This window comes from Heliangelus exortis, chromosome 5, assembly GCF_036169615.1.
Source record: "Heliangelus exortis chromosome 5, bHelExo1.hap1, whole genome shotgun sequence".
Taxonomy (NCBI): domain Eukaryota; kingdom Metazoa; phylum Chordata; class Aves; order Apodiformes; family Trochilidae; genus Heliangelus; species Heliangelus exortis.
Genome location: NC_092426.1, coordinates 30,993,533 through 31,012,895, shown reverse-complemented (window position 1 = coordinate 31,012,895; position 19,363 = coordinate 30,993,533). Strand labels below are relative to the sequence as shown.

The window sequence follows — 19,363 nt, the reverse complement described above, 5'->3', positions numbered from 1 at the left end:
ATAGTAATACATTGCAACGTTATCCTAATGCCCAACTTTTGAGTGAGATACTGCAGCTGGCTTACATGGCTATAAAAGATGGATGGCACTGAAAGCTTACACAGAGCAACACCAGAAGTACAGGCCAAGAAAATGAACCTAAGCCCAGAAAATTAATCTCAGCAACACAGTGCTGAGGTGCTACTTCTGGATGCAGGTAGAGGCTGGAAACTGTCCTAGAGATGATGCAGGGAGAGGAGCATCTGTGCCCCTTCCACCCCTCCAACCAGAGCCCTGGTTCCCTTGCAGCCCCACATGCTCCAGCACTGAGACTGAGGCTGCACAGCATTCTGCATCATGTAGGGAGAACCCCACAAGTAAGGTTTTTCCTTTTATGTCACATAACATGGCAAATATTTCATCTCATCTGCAAATATTTTTTTAAATCCATGAAATTTGGGCTCTGTAGATCACATCTGTTCATGTGAAATATCTACGTGGTGTATTTATGCGCATTATTGAGGAAGCATTTAGTAAAACCATTGTTTTTAGGTATTAGAGTAGACACTTGTAAGATGACATGACTTTTTCTACAAGGCCGTTACATCAAACACCCCCCACTACATCTTCTGCTACAATCATTACATTAAGTAAAAGATAGTCAATGATTTCAAAGCAAAGATCAAGCAACAACATGGTGAAGAAGCCCTTGATTTTAAACTTAGGGTATTCTGCATATATATGGAAAGCAACAATTATTGCCAAAGAATAGTAATAAATTAATTAAATCTCACAGCAAAATTAGCTACCTTCAATGCTTTGTGGACCAACTAGATTCATAGCCTGGTGTGCTGGATATTCTACCCGGGGTCTGGCAATTCCCAATTGCTCCATAACCCCATGGAGGAGCCTCTGAATATCTGCTTCAGAAACCCTGTCAGGGCTCCTAGGGCTGTGGCTAAAAGCTGAAGTCAATCCAAATGCCAGCAGAATTATCATGTTACAAAGCAAGGTAGTTGTCATCCTGGCGGCCACTTGTATCCTGTGAAAAAGAAAGGAATTTGATTATAAATTACAGTGGCAAAAAGTCCACCACACGTGCTGGCAATAACTCCGCTGATTTTAGTCCTGCACATCATGGTTTAACTACTGCAGCTTCTATGGGCAGCTGAAAATCTGGCCAGATGGAAAGTATGGGGTGGGGAGAAATCGGGTGCATAGGTTCTTCTCATACATATGCAAAATAGCAAACCACAAAAAAAAACATTTTTCTGATTTTCATTTGCTCATAACATTCGTTAATCAGTAACTGCAAACAAAATGGATTCATTGATTCATTTAATGAGAATGTTTCCCCTTCCCCTCCTGTTTATTATTCTATTTTATAAAGCTCAGGGATAAAAGCAAAATTTTCATCTGCTAGGAGCTGTATTTTCCAAGCTTTATTCTTGCACTGCCTGAAAAATTAATATCTAGAAACTGCTGACTGATGTGCATATTTCATTTGTACCTCACGAGGCTTGCTATCTTGAGTTACTTGCACTAAATGGCTGTAGAACGTAGTTTAACAAGGAAAAACAAAACCAAACCCAAGCACCACTCTACTGTCCTCTGTGAGAGACTGAATATTAATCAGAATTCTTGATCCTTAAAGCTCCTTTCCCCCTCACCTCAGAGAATAATTAAAATGCATCACTTCCAGTCCCCTGAATAAACACAAAACCTTTGTCTTCCTTAAAACACAGATCCTGCCCGTTTAGCATCCACACCAGGTGCATAAAAATGTCCGATTGCTCCGACCACCCCACGCAAGGCACCTGAAATCGTCTTTGAGGCAAAAAAATGGCTGAAAAAAACCTCCCAACGCTGGCGTGCGTACAACGCCTGTGTGCGGCTCCACCATCGCGGCTTCATCACCCTCCTCCTCCTCAGGAAAGAGCTGCCCGCCGGCTCAGCCCCTTCCCTCTGTGAGGAGGAGAAAAGCCTGAGCTCTACACAGCGCTCCCGGGAGCTGAGGAGCAGAGCTACCGCCCCGCTGCGCTACGAGGCAGCCGGACCCTCACCCCCACAATCCGCCCCCCGGCACCCGGCCCGGTTCCACGGCGCACGGAGCCCCCCGGCCCGGTCCCGGGAGCGCCGCACTCACCTCCGGCTCCTACCGCGGTTCTGCGGACGCGGCGGCTCCGCGGCCGCGCATCCTCCGTGCGCAGCCACGGCCCCTCGCCCCCCCCTTTCCCTTCGCAGCGAGGCCCCGCCAGCTTCCCCAGGGAACCTGCTCGCCCGTGTTCTGGTTGCCGGGGGTTTGGCCCATTCGGGAGGTGACACAAGGCTTGGGAGAGGGGGGATTCGAGATCTCTCTTTGCAGCTAAACACAATGATCTAAAAATAAACTGAAGGTTGTTGAGGGATTAACAGCTACTGAAATAAAGGCATGACGTATTCCTGGGATTGTGTCTGTTCTCCCGCTGTGATTTCTTTCCTCCAGAATAATTACATCAACGATTTACAGAACGATTCTGCCGCCAACCTGCAGGTCTAGAGGGTCATAGCACAGCAACCGTCTCTAAGCACTCCCAGGTAAAGGTCTCCAGGTTAAGCAAAGCTACACACATCACCCATAACAGAGGTTAACACAAAGACAACTATAAAATTATCTTGCTAAATACAGTCTGTCATTTGATGGCACTTACCAAAACAGTAATTTCTAAGGGTTACTTTATGTAACAAATCTTCCCTACTACTCACTTGAATGGGAAATGCTTCATTTTAGCTTATCTACCAAAAAGCAGAGATTACACCCCAGAAACCCTAACAGATTCAAGAACTACACTTTCAAATGTAGATTACTCTCTTGCTGGTTTCTAGTACTCTACCTGTGTTGGTAATTTGCAGGATTAAGCACCTCCACTGGGCACCTAGTGTTTCTATTTTCTTCCTCCAAAACCATCATCGATTTTACATAAATGGAAGTGTGCCTCAACTGTTCTGAAATATCTTAGTGGTTCAAGACCATCTTGCACTGACAATCAAAAACAGTTTACTGCTCCATCTATAAAACATTGTCCAAGCTACATTACAATTCAAAATATTTAGTATTCTCAGAAAGAAAAATAAATCTCGATCTTTCAAACACAAAATATGACAGCTCACTATTAGAGCAGGAGTCAGATCTTTTTCCTCATGACATTCCCTTTTTCTCCTTCTGCCCTTTTTCTTCCATGTCCTACCTCTTTGCATTAACTATTACAGCAGGCAGTGGCTTTGCTGAGCCTCATGATGACACAAAACATGCAGCTCTGGTGATTTTGTTCAGCCTACTGCCAGCAGCAGTGAAAGGCAAAGGGTGAGAGCACGGAGCTGAGCAGAGGGAGATGGAGCTTCTGCTCTGGATGGTGGTGAGCTGTTAATGCTGGCCTCTTTAGAAGGTGACACTTAAGCTTCCAATACCTATAGACAATACCAAGAAATCCTGTTAATATCTTCCCCTAGCTGTATCACTACTGTTAAATCTCCACAATAATGTAGCAATAGAGCGAGGCAGCTCAGCTGGCCTGATGGTACAGGCAGTTTCCACCAGATCACTGAGCTGAACCAACTCAGCTTGTAAATTGGGGGCTGTGTGGGGAAGAAAGGGAAGGGTGGGGGGGAGAACAGAAAGCATGCAGAACTATCTTGTTCCTTAACAGACCACTTCAGAAGTTTAAAAAGTCTACTCCTGCTAAATTTTGTTGCAGAGTGCCTTCTGTTAGTTATGAGAATCACCAACGTGTATCCAAGATGAACAGAATGGAGTCAGAACAGAATCACTTCTGACTTTGGTATTTTCAGACTTACTCACTTTTGATGTCCACAGTCTGCATATGACAGGATAACCTGACTTTCAAAGTCATTGTAGAAAAACAGGCTCAGAAAGGGACAAAACCAATGGTTTTATTAAAACCAAAAGTATCCAGTGCTTTCAGCTCTTACATTTTGCCAAGAAGCAATTTGCATATACAGAAAGCTAATGAACAGTTTCAAGTGTGTACTCTTAAATAACACTACAACTGATGACAGACAAACAGTTTTAATTCCAAAAGATGTAAACATTTGCTTGTGCAAATCCACTTTTAACAGACTATGGCTTCTTACATTCGTCTCTTGCAACATTATCAGCATCTAAGATCTGCTTCTGCACCACCTAGTTAACACTATTCTATTGCTCTAAAAATAAGTTAAGACCATCTCATATCAAGACAAAACATTTCACTGCTCACAAGTGAAAATACTTGGTACCCATCACATTGCCAGATTAAGCTTAAGACTTTTCACTTATTGAATAAACTGCACATTTAGTTTTTCCTGTGTTCTAATAATACTCTAGTGTGTGTGCACACATGAAAAAATATCATTTTTTAACCTATCCATATGGAAAATATGCTCTAAATTTACTCCAATAGAAATAGAAAAGCATTGTCTCAAAAGAAGTAGAGCTGGTATAAGGTCCAACTTAAATATCAAAGTAGTGCTACAATACATTTAAAACTAAGTAAATAAATTTAACTATCAATACTCAGCATCATTTTCTTTCAAGTCTGTTAATTTTGTTTAAAATGTCTGAAATTTTTTAAAAACTTGGTACTTAGTCTAAGTACTGCAAAAATTATTTAGGGAGATGCAGCATGTTTTTTTGTTTTTTAGATATCAAGATAATAACATAGGAGATCTAATGCAATCATTTGTAAAAACAGATTACTTCTGTTCTAGAAGTCAAATTCATTTTGATGAACTGACTAGCATTTACAAAAATTTCAGTAAATGAAGGAAAACTCAACATAAAGCAAATTATTTGCACAAGTCATGGACTTCTACAATTAAAAAAACAAATAAAAAAATACAAATATTTAGAGCTAAAAAACAGTCATACAAATTTAGATTTCACTGAGGTTTGGTTACATATGATTGCTATATCACCATATGTGATCTTACAAGTCTACTGGTTTTGCAGTGGGGAGCAGTTTCACTTTAGATATTGGATTCTTTGGAGAGCCTCTGTAACGAACTCTTTCTTTTCCTGGAGCACTTCTTGTGACTGTAGATTTTTCTGGGACAACACTTGGAATACTTGTATTATCATTAACTTTTAAACTGGGTTTTGCTGTTTCATGATTGGTCAGATCTTCTAGAACAGACTTGGACGGATGAGCCGTCGCTTTCAGTTCACTGACTGCAGCAGTTCTGACAGAAGCATCAGGCTTGTCTGATGGGTTTAAACGCCTGCAAGATGATATGGATGTCAGCTTCTCATGAGACACAGTAGCTTGGTCATACCTACTTTCACTCCTGAGTGGCAAAGCCACGAAATTCTTTGAGGTCTTTTCTGAGCAGGAGAATAATGCAGAATCATAGCTCAAAGATTTAACAAGTGGTGACCCAACATCAGTTGCTTGAAGCAGCTGAGAGCTCACAGATCGCCTGTTAGCTTCCAGTAAGGAATTCATCCTTCTTACAGACTGCCTAACCGGGGTACGTTGAAACTTCAGAGGTGATTTAGTTTTGCTTGCAGAACTTTGTTCATTTAATGAAAGCTTGTTGAACCATTGTATGTGGTCAGAAACCTTTCCATGGTCAGAAACAGTTGATGTTTTAGTTAAAGTTTTATCTGAATTTTCAGCTTGCAAGAATCGGTTGCTGACTTCAATTTGGGATTTAGGCATCTGAGAAGTAGGAAGCTGTCCTGCCACAGAAGGTTTAACAGTATCTTCTTCCAAGTTACAGCAGTTTACCACACAGTTTTCACCTGTTTGCCTGTGTATTGACTCTTCTTTTCTTCCGAAAGAATCTGATTTGTTTAAGTCACCTTTTGACGAACTGTTCACAACAGTCTGCTTGTCCTCCCTGGCCTGTACTTGGGACACAGGAAGTTCTGTTACATTTTTTATATCTGGTTTCTGGACCTGAAGTTGAATCTCAATAGAAGTTTTGAAGTTTCTTTTTTCCAAACATGAAACTTCAACTTTTTTTGCTTGCTGTTTATCAGTCACGTGAGATTGATTAGATTGGTGTGATGGCTCTATGGATTTTGCATTTGCTAGATTTCCAGAATCTTCAACTAACAGTTCTTTCTCTGGACTGAGCCCTTTCAGACATGAAGTTTCATTTAATGTTTCACCTGCTACATCTGAGAAGGAAGATTTTGTATCACCTATCAAATTGTGAAGATTACTTCCAGATGCAGAGAAGGCCTGCTTAACTTTCAACAATGTTTCTGCAGCTGAATTACTTTCCTCTTCACAAAGCAGTTCTAAGTTGTTGTCTTGTTTGCTTACAGTTGTGGATTTGAATTCAGATGAAACAACTGGTGGCTTTCCAAAGATGAAAACAGATTCTGAAGAACCAATTCCTGTTTCAGGGTTTCCTGGAAGAACTCCCTCATTGCTGCTGGGTGCCTGAGAATCTGTAACAGCAGGACTATTCCAGGACATTCGGTAGGCTACTTTATCATGACATTTTGGAGTCAGCAAGTTTTCTTCTGAGTTGATCGCATTCTTTGAACCTTAAAATAAATATCACAGTGTTTAAGAAAAAAAATCTTGTGTTTTCAGTGATCAAAGTGGTACTTAATTTAAAGATGCCATTACTCCCATAAATTTTAGAGATGTGGGAAAAGGTTGTTACATTAAGAACCGATGTATCTCATCTTGCTTAGCTAACAAAGAAGAACTACTTAAGTACACTAGAAACACAAGGAGCCAGTCCTAAACTGTTTTTTTTTTCCCCAGGAGCTTCTAGCACTCAGCTAACTTTTGCTCTAAATAGAAGCACTTTAATGGAATTGCTCTTATACCTTTATAAAAGCAAAGTTTTCCACATCTAATGTACTCTGTTAAATATTTACCTTTCTTAGGGAATTTTTCACTGACATATGGGCTGAAGAGTACATCTCTTCTCACACATTCAGTTCTGTTTTCCAAGCCTTGTTGACTCGCAAGACGTCTTCCAATATTTTCAGATCTATTACCAACTGCACATCCCGTTACAATATTCTTGAACAAACAAAAGGTGTTAATTACTCTCATATAAATTTGTCATTTGGAATCCAATTTAAAGAGGAACCTCCAGGAAAAAGCTATGCACATCAGCCATAGTAGCCTTTCCTTGGCCATACTTCATCTTCCCTTGATCCTCTGTAGACCTAGGTAGGGAGCAATCCACCTGCAGTAAGTTTAACCACACTCTGAACATGGTGAATCTGTGTGTAGGCTCTGCAATACCAGAATTTCAGTAACTGTGAGGCCTACTGATCACAAGTATGGTAGGTTGACCCCAGCTGGCAGGTAAGCTCCCATCCAGACACTTGCTCACTCACTCCACTTCTTTGAAGGATGAGGGAGAGAACTGGTAAGGCAAAGTGGGGCAAAAGAAAAAACCAACCAACCAACCAAAACTAACCCCAAACCTACAAGTGATGCAAAAGCAATCGCTCACAAAGGATAGACAGATGCCCAGTCAGCTCCTGAGGAGTGGCTACTTTGCAAAAACTCCCCCAACTAAATTTTATTGCAGAGCATGATATTATATGGCATGGAATATTTCTTCGGTCAATTTGGGTCTCTTGCCCCAGCTGTGACCCCTCCCAGCTGAACCCTGAACAAGCTGATCAGTTACAGCTATGAATATAGACCCACAGATTCTTGCACTTGATAGAAGGCCCAGTTATGCTGTGATCCCTCTATTACCAGGTAAGTCCTTCCTGCTACTGAAAAGCAGTGCCCAAACATTAAAATTTGCAGAGTAGCAAGAAAACTGGGTTAGAAGCAGAATACTTACCATTTCTCTGTTGCTTTTCCCCAACCCAAACTTCAAGCGTAACGACCTCCGAACCATTTCTTTTCGGCTGATCTTTGGGGAAAAACAACCTGTCCTTCCTGATTCAGCCCTGGGAGGAGAGACAGGAAGAAGTGACACAAACTCTTCAGGAGGGTAATGAAAACATTTTGATATTTATGGTTATTTCCTCTAGTACCACTCCTCCTGTTGCCAAGCTTTTGTAATAGATACAGGAGGCTACTATACCAGACCTTATTTTTTTTTTTTTAGCTCCATTTTGCCACATGGGAAGATCTGGTGATTTTAAGATTATTACAAAATGAAACTGGTTTGTTTTAAACATTAAAAAAAGAGAACTTCAAGGGGTGGAGGGCCTAAACATATCTTTCCAATTTATCTTTAGTTTCTTAAGACCAAAAGCAAATTACCTGTATAATTTTTTGCTTGCATGTCTTTTACTTCTTCTGTTCCCTGTACTAGAGAGATGAATTTCACCAATAGTTGCAGGAGACAGTGAGACTTGTGATGACTCAAGAGACTCACAAGGGCTTGCTTCAAAATGAACTACAGAAACAAAATCATATTTACATTATTTTAAAATAGTCACATTGTTTCAGATAAAGACATAACATTTAATACAATGGAGGATAGTTCTTAAACAGTACAGATCAGTTTATTTTGTGGACTCCTGTCTTGAAATCACTTTGACTTCCACTTTATTATGAAGAACAGAATAAAACATCCATAATCCAAGAGGAAATGGTTAGTGACCTGCTACTTTACTTAGATACACATAAATCTATGGGGCCAGATGAGTTACACCACTGCGTGCTGAGGGAGTTAGCAGATGTGCTGACCATGCCACTGTCCATGATGTATTTGCAGTCCCGGAGATCAGGGGATGTCCCAGTAGAAGGAAAATGTGAGGAACTACAGATCTGCCAGTCTGACCTCAGTGCCAGGAAAAGGTCATTGAACAGAGAGCCATCACACAACACATGCAGGACAAGCAGGCAGTCAGATCCAGACAGCATGCATTCATGAAAGGAAGCTCCTGCTTGGTGAAACTAATCTACAACAAGGTGACCTGACTGTTGGATGAGGGAAGGGCTGTGGATGCTGTCTACCTGGACTTGAGTAAAAGCCTTTGACACTGCTCCCCACAACACCCTCATGAAAAAAATTGGCTGCCCAAGGCTTGGGTGGGCATATGCTCTGCTGGGTCAAACACTGGCTGGAGGGCAGGGCACAAAGAGAAATGATGAATAGAGGTCAATCCAGGTGGCAGCTGGTCATAAGTGGTGTTTGCCAGGGGTCAGTACTAGGGCCACTCCTGTTCAATATCTTTATCAATTACTTCAATGATGGTGTAGAGTGCACCCTTGGTAAGTTTACAGACAAGATTAAGTCGGGGGGGAATGTTGATCTGCCCCAGGGTAGAAAGGCTCTACAGAAGGCCCTGGCTGAGGCCAGCTGTACAAGTTTCAACATGAGTAAGTGTTGGGTCCTGCACTTGGGCCACAGCAGTTCCATGCAATGTTACATGCTTGGGAAAGAGTGGCTGGAAAGCTGCCTCTCAGAAAGGGACCAGGAGGCCTTGACTGACAGCTGGCTGAATGAGTGAGCAGTGTGCCCAGGTGGCCAGGAAGGGTAAGGGCATCCTGGCCTGTATCAGAAACAGTGTGGCCAGCAGGCATAGGGAAGTGATCACCTCCCTGTACTCAGCATTAGTGAAGCTGCACCTCGAGTACTGTGTTCAGTTTTGGGTCCCTCACTACAATAAGGACATGGAGTTGCTTGGAGTGCATCCAGAGAAGAGCAATAAATCCAGTGAGGAGTCTGGGGTTTAGTCTGAAAGAGAGAGGCTGAGGGGAAACCTTATTGCTCTCTACAACTATCTGAAAGGAGGCTGTAGTAAGGGGGGGCGTTGGTCTCTTCTTACTAGTAACTAGTGATCGGACAAGGGGAAATGGCTTCAAGTTGCACCAGGGGTGGTTTAGAGTGGATGTTAGGAAAAAATTATGTACAGAAAGGGTTAAAGCATTGGAATGGGCTGCTCAGGGATGTGGTGGTCACCATCCCTGAATGTGTTTAAAGATGATGTTTAAAGTGCTTAGGGACATGGTTTAACAGTGGGCTGCCAGTTTAGCTAGGTTAGTAGAGTTCAGTTAAAGGTCAGACTGGATGACCTTACAGGTCTTTTCCAACCTGAGCAATTTATAACCTAATGTTAAATGAAGCTGTTGCTTGTAGCACCCATAGAAGTGGCTGGATTGCAATTAACTGCATGCTACTGCTGTCACTACCTGAATTAAGTTTCCACAGTTATCATCAGATCAGTTCCTCAAATTTAAGAGCCCAATAAGACAAATTAAATACAGTCCTTATATGATTTGCAGCGTGCTTCTTTACATACCTAGCCAGAACAGCTAAAGCAACAATAAATAAAATAGTTGCTATTATATTAATATTTATACAAAACAGATGAATTATTACTATCTCAAGAAAATGTCATTACTTTAGTTTACTTATCCACAGAAACAAGAATTTTGTGATGAGCATGAAGTAATATAATAAATAAAATTAAGATGTTTATACCACTCAGTTGGGAAAAAAATTAAAATTGATGTTCAGGCAAAACAAGCATAGCCAATATAGAAGTTTCTTTTTACTCTAGATTCATTTGGCAGTACACTAACGAACTAAACAAAAATAAAATTGGGTTTGCAGAAGAGCTTGACCATCAGAATCATTGCAGTAGAATAGAGCAGTTTTAAAGCATTGCCAAACAATAGCAAAACTTTTTCTAAGGAATTCTGAGATTATTTAGCATCTAGAGAAAATAAGATTGGATTCACAAAGGAACATTAAAAATAACAACAATTATATTTCACATAGAGCTAAGACCAGTTATTTTAAGTATTTAAAAGACAGAAGGCAGTCACAAATTTCAGAAGGTTGGAAGCACAGGCATTTTCATGGACTTATGTGCTGAACCAGAAATGTGAGTATAACATAGGTGACACAGAGGGACTGAAAAAGAAACACACATCAGGACTAGAGATTTGTGAGATTAATACAACAAAAAACAAGAAAAAGAATTTTGTTTTTGCTCAATCCATGCAAAAGGACTAAGACAGGAAAGTAGTGCATGGAGCACTGTTAGAAACAAGATTATCAATGAATGCCTAACAAGAACAAAATAATAATGAACTAAAAACCATAAACAATCACTTCTGGCAGCAAGGAAGAAAAAGAAGGCAATGTACCTGATGCTGGTGTTGAGTTGCTGCTAAAAATGTTACTTGGTAATAACTCAAAAGCAAAACTATGCTTAAAAGATCGTCTCTTCTTGCTGGACAAGCCCTGAGAGCAATCAGTTGGAAGCTTACGCTTGGTACTTGGAGTAAGGACCACTGGAGTCACTGATGAAAGGACTGAAACTGCAAACACCAAATTGCAATAACAGATTTAAAGGTTGAGCATGGACTAGAAAATAAACAGTATTTTTGTGGAGTTTTGTGTCATCTTTTTTTTAAAAAAAACAAACAAAACCCCCAACAACAAACAAAAAAACAAACAAAAAACAACCCACCAAACACAACCAACAAAACAAAACCCTGTTGTAAAAGCTTAGCCAAAGTGCATGCATTTTGAACAGGCAAAGCAATCAGCCAAGCTTAGGGTTTTGGAAGGTTTTATGTTGATTTTTCACATGAGTACCAGAAAGGAAAATCCAAAACCACAAATTAAAAAAAAGGTATAGCCATCTTCCATAAGATAAGAGACAGAGTAAAGGTGAAAGAACTTCAGTTCTGGCAAGTTAATTCCCCAGCTGATAAAATGCTGCACATTAGTGCACTGAAGCCTTTGTGTTGCATTAGATAAGAAGCGCAAGGCCAGCTGTCTAAACCTGGAACTGCACAGCCTGCTGCTGCTCTGAGAACTATAATAAATGCAGTATCCTCAATAAATATGTAACTATATTCCAAGTTATAAACAGTGGAAACTAAATAACTTAAGTTCTAGTTCATTGGTTAAAGAAATTTGTGGAATATAGTTGACAAACCTAGAAGATACTGCATGGGCTTTATTTATTGCAAATATACCAATACCTACCACTTCTGTCTTGTTGAGGTGTAGTGGAGGGTGTTCTGTTAGATTTAAGTTTATTCAATGCTCCACTAACAATATCTGAAATGCAAGACACACCAAGCAAACAAATTTAAATATGAAGTCTGTCTTGCTCTATTTTAAACTCAAGATTAAATGGTATTCTTTCAGAGAGAAATAAAGCAGATGAGTTTAAATGGTTGTTTTACATAAAGAAATCTATAGTCCAGATCTTCTCACCAACATACTGCTTTTGTTGTTTTCACAATAGTTTTTTTATATTTCTTTTAAGAATTACAAAAATAAACATGAACAGAAAACAAAAGTTACATGTAGGTAATTCAGTGGGTCATTATAAGAACATATGCCTTGTGATTTCTTGTATACAAATCTAGAAGTTATCCAAAGAAGACTCTCATTTTATTGGGTTGTTGTCTTGAAGATGAAAAGCTCTTAAATCTTTGAGGTTAGGTCCAAGAAAAAAGCATGAAATTTGGGTCTTGAAAAATAAATAATGTTCAACTTTTCAGTGAGGTATGCATTTTTTGTTTTGGAGTGTTCTTTGTTTTGTTTTTTTAAAGGCAAAATTAAACACAGCAGAGTATATGCATGAAGTTTGACTGCTTTTTTCTGATTTTAAAAGTGTGAAATGGAAGCATTTTTAAGCACTACTGTAACTAACAACTGTATTCTCAGCAAAGTTTAGCAAAGTACAAAGCTGCTGTACTTCCTCTATCCTGGTAAATACCTGTATACCTTTTATACCTGGTAAATAATATGTAGTTTTTTTCTGTATTCAAAGATGAGTTTTTAAAGTATAGTAATAGTATGGTTTACTGCATCTGAAGAAAGATTAGAAGCTGCCTACTGCCAGAACCTATTGCATAGAATTAACAAATCCAAACAGTTTCTCCTGAAAATTTTAACATTCACAAAAATTTATCATTTTGCAATTCCAGGACAATCTTCCTTCTTCAGAGTGGAAAAAGTGTATTACACAGAAACCTAGGCCTTGACTAAACACATACTAAAACAAAGCTTTAGTGTAAATTGCTGTCAGGCTTAATATTTCGGGTACATGAGCAAACTATATACACGTATTTTTATAGCAAAACATACAAGGCAAGTGTTACAGTGAATTTGAATCAAGACAAGCATATATATTTCACAGTACATCTCCTCAAAGAGGATACAGAACAAGAGAGAACATTCCATATTTGGAAAAAACCCAATTCTATTAAATAACTAAACTGAAAAAAAAATCCAAACAACAAAAAACCAACCAACCAGATGCAGGATATCATAGTAACCAATGAAATCAAAGTTACACTTCAAAACACACACATATGCCATTTATATCCTTACCTTCTAATGACCTGACTTATCAAACTATGCAATATCTTTGAATGTCCAAGTGTAATTTCAAAACCAGCAAAAAATACTTTATCAGTGTTCTGCAACAGGATCTGAAAATGGACTCTTCAAGCAGCTGGAACATTAATCTGGCTCCACAAATCTAAACACAAGCAAAATAGCCTACTTGGTAGACAAGAGGCTCACTAGAATAAACTCATGGACTAAACAAATAGTAAAGTGATGTGGTTACTGAAGTCTTACATAGAGTTTGAAAATCAAACTCAACAGATTTCAAAGGCATCTATTTTGTTTGTGGAAGCAGTAGTTAGGATCTGCATACCCGAGGTCTCACAGTAATTCTATTTTAGTTGCTGAAACTTTCACCCAACATACCTACCCCCAACACTTCGGTGCCTCCTCTTTTTGCATTCACTGGGAGATTCATTTTCACTGTCTTCAGGGCCCCACAGTGAGGGAGTAGATTGAAAGGCATCAACACCTAACATCGCAGGGATCTTTTCCAAGATAAATTCTGGTACTTGTCCTAAATTAGTTGAGAAATATTTTTTGAGGTTATTTAAAATTTTGAAAAGAAAAGCTGTATGCAAGTATGTGCAACAAAACATTTTGGTAAAAATGTATCATCTTACCAATTTCTGCTGCATGGTCAATAAGTGTCTGCACAACAGCAGCTTGCAAGCGAATTTTCTTTTCTGTATTGGTTGACATCTTTTCATTTTCATATGAGTGCAAAAGGTTAGGAGCAAAAATCACTGCCAGATTACTGCTATCCATTCTGTTTTCACTGGACCTTAAAACAATATATATATTTTTGCACAAATTATCAAAACATAAGCAGCAGAGGGACAAAAAAACAAATAAGACAAATGCAGATGGAAAAAACTGTATGTGGAGTCACTCACTTACATGCTCACGTATCAAGATTAATGTGCACCCAAGGTTAGGTAACCCCATGATTATGCTATTGAAATCATGAGGCTGTAGATCCCAGTCAGTCACAGGAAAAGAAAGATATCAGTTAGATAATGTTAATTTTATCAGTCACTCATTTTGCTTGACAAAGAATGAGGAACACAGCTATGCCAGAGGGGAACAAAGTCAAATCTCCAGAAAAAAAGGATTCTTAAAGAAAACACTTTGAACTTATGAAAAAAAAAGACTAGGACTGGGTTCTAGTGAATGACCACAGATAAGAAAGTTTAAAGTCACAAACCACCCACAGAAAGTTACAGCAACTTCCTGGAAAGAGAAAGCTCTAAAGGAACCAGCTGTTTACAAGCTCTCTCTTTACACTCACCTTAGGGACACAGTTCTTAAAAAATTGAAAAAGTATCTCAAAGCTTCAATAGTTCTGTCAGCCATCAAACACGACAGTAACAGAGTTGCAGTTTTCTTCTCATTTCCTAGCTGCTGAGCTTTGAAAAAGCCTTCTTGCAAGTGAGGTGGAAGGATGGGTTCCGGTAGCTCTCTGAAGAACTGTTTAAGAAGCCCTGCAACATCACATGGCAGTGCAGCAGAAAGGCAGTTTTCACCTTGATCCAGTTTACTCTAAAATTATTCATAAAAAACATGACTTGAGGTTTTCAGCATATTATCAGATATCCAAGTTCAGGCATTAATCCTCTAGCTCGTATCAGAAAAGACTGTTATATCTTCCCCATTTTATTTTTAGCCTTGTCATGTTCTACCTAACTAAAGTATTTGCAGAAACACAACCTTGTCAGACCACGTCTTAATTTACAGGTTTCCCAGGTTTGCATCTTTCTGGGAGAACACTGCTAAACAAAGAGCTTCATGGTATCCAGTGTGTGTAACTGCTTACAAGTTTGTTCAGTCACAGGTGTATTCTCACCATCTAGGAAACCAAAAATTTCCCAGAAAAAGAAAGGCTGAAGGTTCAGAGTTTCTGGACTAGATCTCCTCTTACTTCTAAAGCAGGTAATGTTATCAGCCTACTGTGAAAATTAAAACTTGAATATGATTGAAAAGAGTCGAAAAAATAAAACACGCAGAAAGAGGCTTCAGAGAATACCTTTAAAGCTTTTAAACGAACAAGAGATCCAGACTTCCTGAAGAGTCCCTCAGTATGAACATGTTCTTCTAAATATTCACAAGTATCAACAAGAAAGCTGAGGAGAGAACAACGAGATACTTCTGACATTCAAAAGAAAGATTTTCTGGAGAAAAAAAGTTACCGTATAATCTTCCCCAGTTACAAGTATAAAGAAATACAGCTGAACGATAGCTGTGGATCTGAATTCCCCATCCAACTTCTGTTTTCCTCCACCTCTAACTGCAACTATTCTTGTATCCCCCAGTAAAGCTTTAGCAGGCCTGGAATAAATATTATGTCCCCTCTCCTGACAAGATTTCCATTCCATACAGAGAGCAAAGTAAGTGTAAATCTAAATATGAGGTATTAATTTACCTTGGAATATAACCATATTCTGGCACAAGTGATTGTGGTAAAGCATGAAAAGATATTCCAAAGATTTTACCCTAGAATATAAAATACAATGGATGTTATTAAAAGGTTGAAAAACATTACCAACTACACATTACAGAAATGCACATATTTCACTAAGTACAAACAGAAGGGTAGTTAAGACAGATAAGAGGTATTGTCAGGGACAGCACTATCATCTCTAGATACCTGAGCCTGTCCTATTTACAGGTAACACCCTAGATAACTGTGAAAGAATAGAAAGGTTTTATGCAGCTCATTTTGCAAGGAGTGAGTTTTCCTACAAGGGTATTTAACACTGTTCTGAAATCTCACCCTAACTTTTCTTAATTGGCTAAACCCTATTTTTCTTTTAAAATATCAATGCAAAAAACCTGACAGTTACTTTTTAAAGTCTTTTTTTTCTTCACCTGAGGCATTCAAGATTGGCATTTCAGGGAGCATTATACTCAACAGAACAGTCTCAAAAACTGTTCTGAACTGTCCTATTCAGCATTTGCACTTAAGAAACTGTTACATATTAAAAAACAATTTTTACTACTGATGCGCTCACCTACAGTGGGTATTTTTTAATGTTTATCTCAGGTTAGGCATAGGTTTTACTGAGTCAGAAAAGCCCACACTTCAGTGTAACAACTTATATTTTTATTTCTTTGGCCCGTGTCTTTTCTGTATTTACAGAACATGCCTCTCTCCCAGCCAGAAAAGGATTGGTATCAATCTCAGCTTGTTGTTATCAGAGATGAATGCAAACTCTCTTTCCTTATACTTGAAATTTGAAGTGCTGACCATGTTGGGAAATAGTTAATCAATAACTAATCCATTAGGCCATCTTGGGCTACCTGTGCAACAGCAAACAAGCAGAACATGATAAGGAAAAAGAAGGAAAACATGTTTGCCATTTGAATTTCAGGTTGTTACTAAAAAACAAGGAAAAGAAAATTAACTCCAAGATATAATGCTTTCCTGTATTTACAAGTTTACATAACAGAGAATTTCAGTTCAGCATTCAACTTTGCAAGACATTTTATTACAACACACACACACACATATTCACAGCTCTGATTAACCTCCCCTTCCAATAAAAAACCTCAACAAAACATCTTGATCAATGTGGTTGACACTGACAAGGGGGAAGAGACTATTCTACCTTTACCCCTCCTCTCTCCCCTTCCAAATAACCCAACCCATGCATCTCTTTTTGCAACTTCTTTGCCTTATATTGACTAAAGGTTACTGCAGGATTTTGCAATATCTTCTCAGCAATAGAAACAGCCTTCCAGGACTTAATTCTGAGTATCAGCTGCACAGAGATCTTGCTTAGGTCTCACAGTGGTTACTTCCATGCTATACAAATTAGATTCCACCAGATGGTCAATATTCTGACATGGATTTCAACGCTGTATCAACCAACATCTGCTAAAACCCCTGAATTTTAAATTAGAGTCCTTACACAGAAAACACACTTCTTTTTCCTTCAACAAGCTCAAAGGGGATATTTAAGATAAAGATTTCATTCCTCAGAGCACAAGAAAATTAAGGTCAAGTCTGTTTGTATAAAAAACCCCATCGTTGTTTCTCATACTTACAAACCCCAAAAATAAAGCCTTTCGAACAACAACAAAAATCAATAAAAAAATAAGGCAAAATATAAGACATAAAACTTACAGAAAAAATATACTATTTATCCCAAAACATAATACAATGACCATGCTTCAAATTTCACAGCTAGTGACATTAACCACAGTTAATGTGGTTTGCAGTAAGCAAAGTCAAAACCAGACCAGAGGCACGAATCAGTACATTTGAAACATGGGTGCCTGAGATGTTATCAGACTGCATGAAGGAAAAGAGGAACCCTGCCTTTCACAAGCCGGTCTCCCTTGCAACACCCAGGTCTTAAAGGGCCGGGGGGAATTTGGCGTCACTAAACCATCCCTCACGGCTGTACCGGGGGCAAGGACCGGAGCTCCCTGTGCTCAGGGGTAAAACCCCACTTTCCCCACTGCAGGGACTCGGACGTTTCCCCCCGCGGGAGGGCGACGCCTGCCAGGGCGCGGTACAAGCGACAGCGTTACGGGAAGGGCACCGACGAGACTCGGCGGTCACCGGGCTTGCCCAGGGCCTGCAGACCAACTCCGGGATCCCCGCGCTTTGTCCCCTCACCGGCAGCCGCCGTGCTCCCCCTCCTTGCCCGCCCCTCCCCGCCACTATCCGGCCCGGGGATCGGGTGCCCTCCGTCAGCAGCGTTACCTTCCCTCCTCCCCCCTTACCTCCGTGGCCGCCGCTCCCGGCTGCTTCGCCGCCCCCAGGCAGCTCCCGCTCTTCACCTTAATCCCGTAAGAGGCGCGGAGCTCCTCCAGCACCGCCAGCCGCACCAGCCGTCGCCTCTGCTCCGCCATACCGGCACCCCCGCCGCGTCCCTGCACCCCTCGCTCCCTACCCCCGCCTCCCCTCAGACCCTGCTCAGCGCCATTGAGACCATCCTCCCTCTTACCCCCCCCCGCCACCGGACCGGAGTCAGCACCAGGCCGGTCTCAGGGCCGCTCCGCTCCCGCGCCGCCGTTACCGCCTGGCTCAAACCCAGCGCCCGGCCCCGCCGCGCCTCTGATTGGGCCGCTTGCCATTCGAAATCAGGACCCGGCCGCCCAACGGCCACCGGCGGCTGCCCCGGCGGCGCCTGCTTTATGAGCCGCTTCACGGTCTCCCTCGGCTCCCACGGCCCCGCGTTCAGCCATCAGGCGATCGCGCAGAATACCTAAGGGTCCTCCCGCTGAGCCGCTGCTGTCGCGGTGCGGTAGCGGCTGAGGGGGCGGCGGCAGCTGCTGGGGGGCTCTGGGCTGGTTCTGGCCCGGTTGCCGAGCAGTTCTGGGCCGGTTTCCGGGCGCTGTCGGGCTGCCCGGTCTCTGGGCAGTGTGAGATGGCGTGAGCCAGCGGGCAGAGTGTGGGCACTGGCGTCCTCAACCGCTCACTGCTCCGCATTGCCTCCCCCTCACCCCCAGCCAGGCTCAGGGCAAAGTTTGGGGTTGGTTTGGTGGGTTCTTTACCTGAAAATAAATACTAGGTCGGTTGGTTGGTTGAAGGTAAATTTAAACTTGGGAATCACCGTAGTTTTGTGAATAAACCGAATTCTTCAAGGAGGAAGGAGCAGACGGTGCCAAACCGAGCTGAATGCAACGGTGCCGTGTGCTGGAATAAACCAGCCTGAGGAGCTTCCCCTGTGCTCCATCCAGTGCTGTGACTTTCTGCACCAGCTTTGCCCTCTGCAGATCCATCTAAAATACATCCATCATTTCTTCTGGACAAAACCCCGACTGAAAAATTTAAGTGCCGGTTAAAGCATTACCACGGGGTTTGTACTTTCAAGATTTGCTTTTGCTGTGCTGCACTATGCTGTGTTCTCATACTCCTTCCCCAAAAGAGTCATTTGAGGTTTTGCACTATATTAAAGGAAGACCTGTGTTTTGTTTTGTTTTTTTAAAGTTTCTATTTCAAAGGCTTCAAGTGTTAATAATAGTCAAATTCATTAAATTCAGCCTTACTGTGTAGAGTCAGAAATCTGCTACAGCAAAAATAAGCTATCCAGCTTTTCCTTTATATGTGTTCTGGTACTTATTGCCT

The 19,363-nt window shown here is 40.9% G+C and overlaps 1 protein-coding gene across 5 annotated transcripts in view; it reads right to left on the bottom strand.

Moving 5' to 3' along the window:
* LOC139796402 (neuroendocrine protein 7B2) overlaps positions 1 to 18,271 on the bottom strand; it is a 44,689-nt gene extending 26,418 nt beyond the window's left edge. The window contains exons 1-12 of one of the 5 annotated variants that reach the window (XM_071744331.1): positions 18,016 to 18,271; positions 15,707 to 15,777; positions 15,311 to 15,407; positions 14,576 to 14,826; positions 13,908 to 14,068; positions 13,655 to 13,801; positions 11,908 to 11,982; positions 11,058 to 11,231; positions 8,217 to 8,352; positions 7,789 to 7,897; positions 6,857 to 7,004; positions 3,890 to 6,514 (exon numbers count right to left, since the gene is read on the bottom strand). In XM_071744331.1, coding sequence (XP_071600432.1) covers positions 4,944 to 6,514; positions 6,857 to 7,004; positions 7,789 to 7,897; positions 8,217 to 8,352; positions 11,058 to 11,231; positions 11,908 to 11,982; positions 13,655 to 13,801; positions 13,908 to 14,068; positions 14,576 to 14,826; positions 15,311 to 15,407; positions 15,707 to 15,777; positions 18,016 to 18,144 — 3,069 coding nt within the window. In that variant the 5' untranslated portion in view covers positions 18,145 to 18,271 and the 3' untranslated portion in view covers positions 3,890 to 4,943. Of the gene's footprint in view, positions 1 to 788; positions 1,022 to 1,796; positions 1,940 to 2,125; positions 6,515 to 6,856; positions 7,005 to 7,788; positions 7,898 to 8,216; positions 8,353 to 11,057; positions 11,232 to 11,907; positions 11,983 to 13,654; positions 13,802 to 13,907; positions 14,069 to 14,575; positions 14,827 to 15,310; positions 15,408 to 15,706; positions 15,778 to 18,015 lie in introns of those variants that run through there. The other 4 variants (XM_071744332.1, XM_071744333.1, XM_071744337.1 and 1 more) reach the window with 4 other exon arrangements.
* Between the last annotated feature and the right edge of the window lie 1,092 nt (positions 18,272 to 19,363).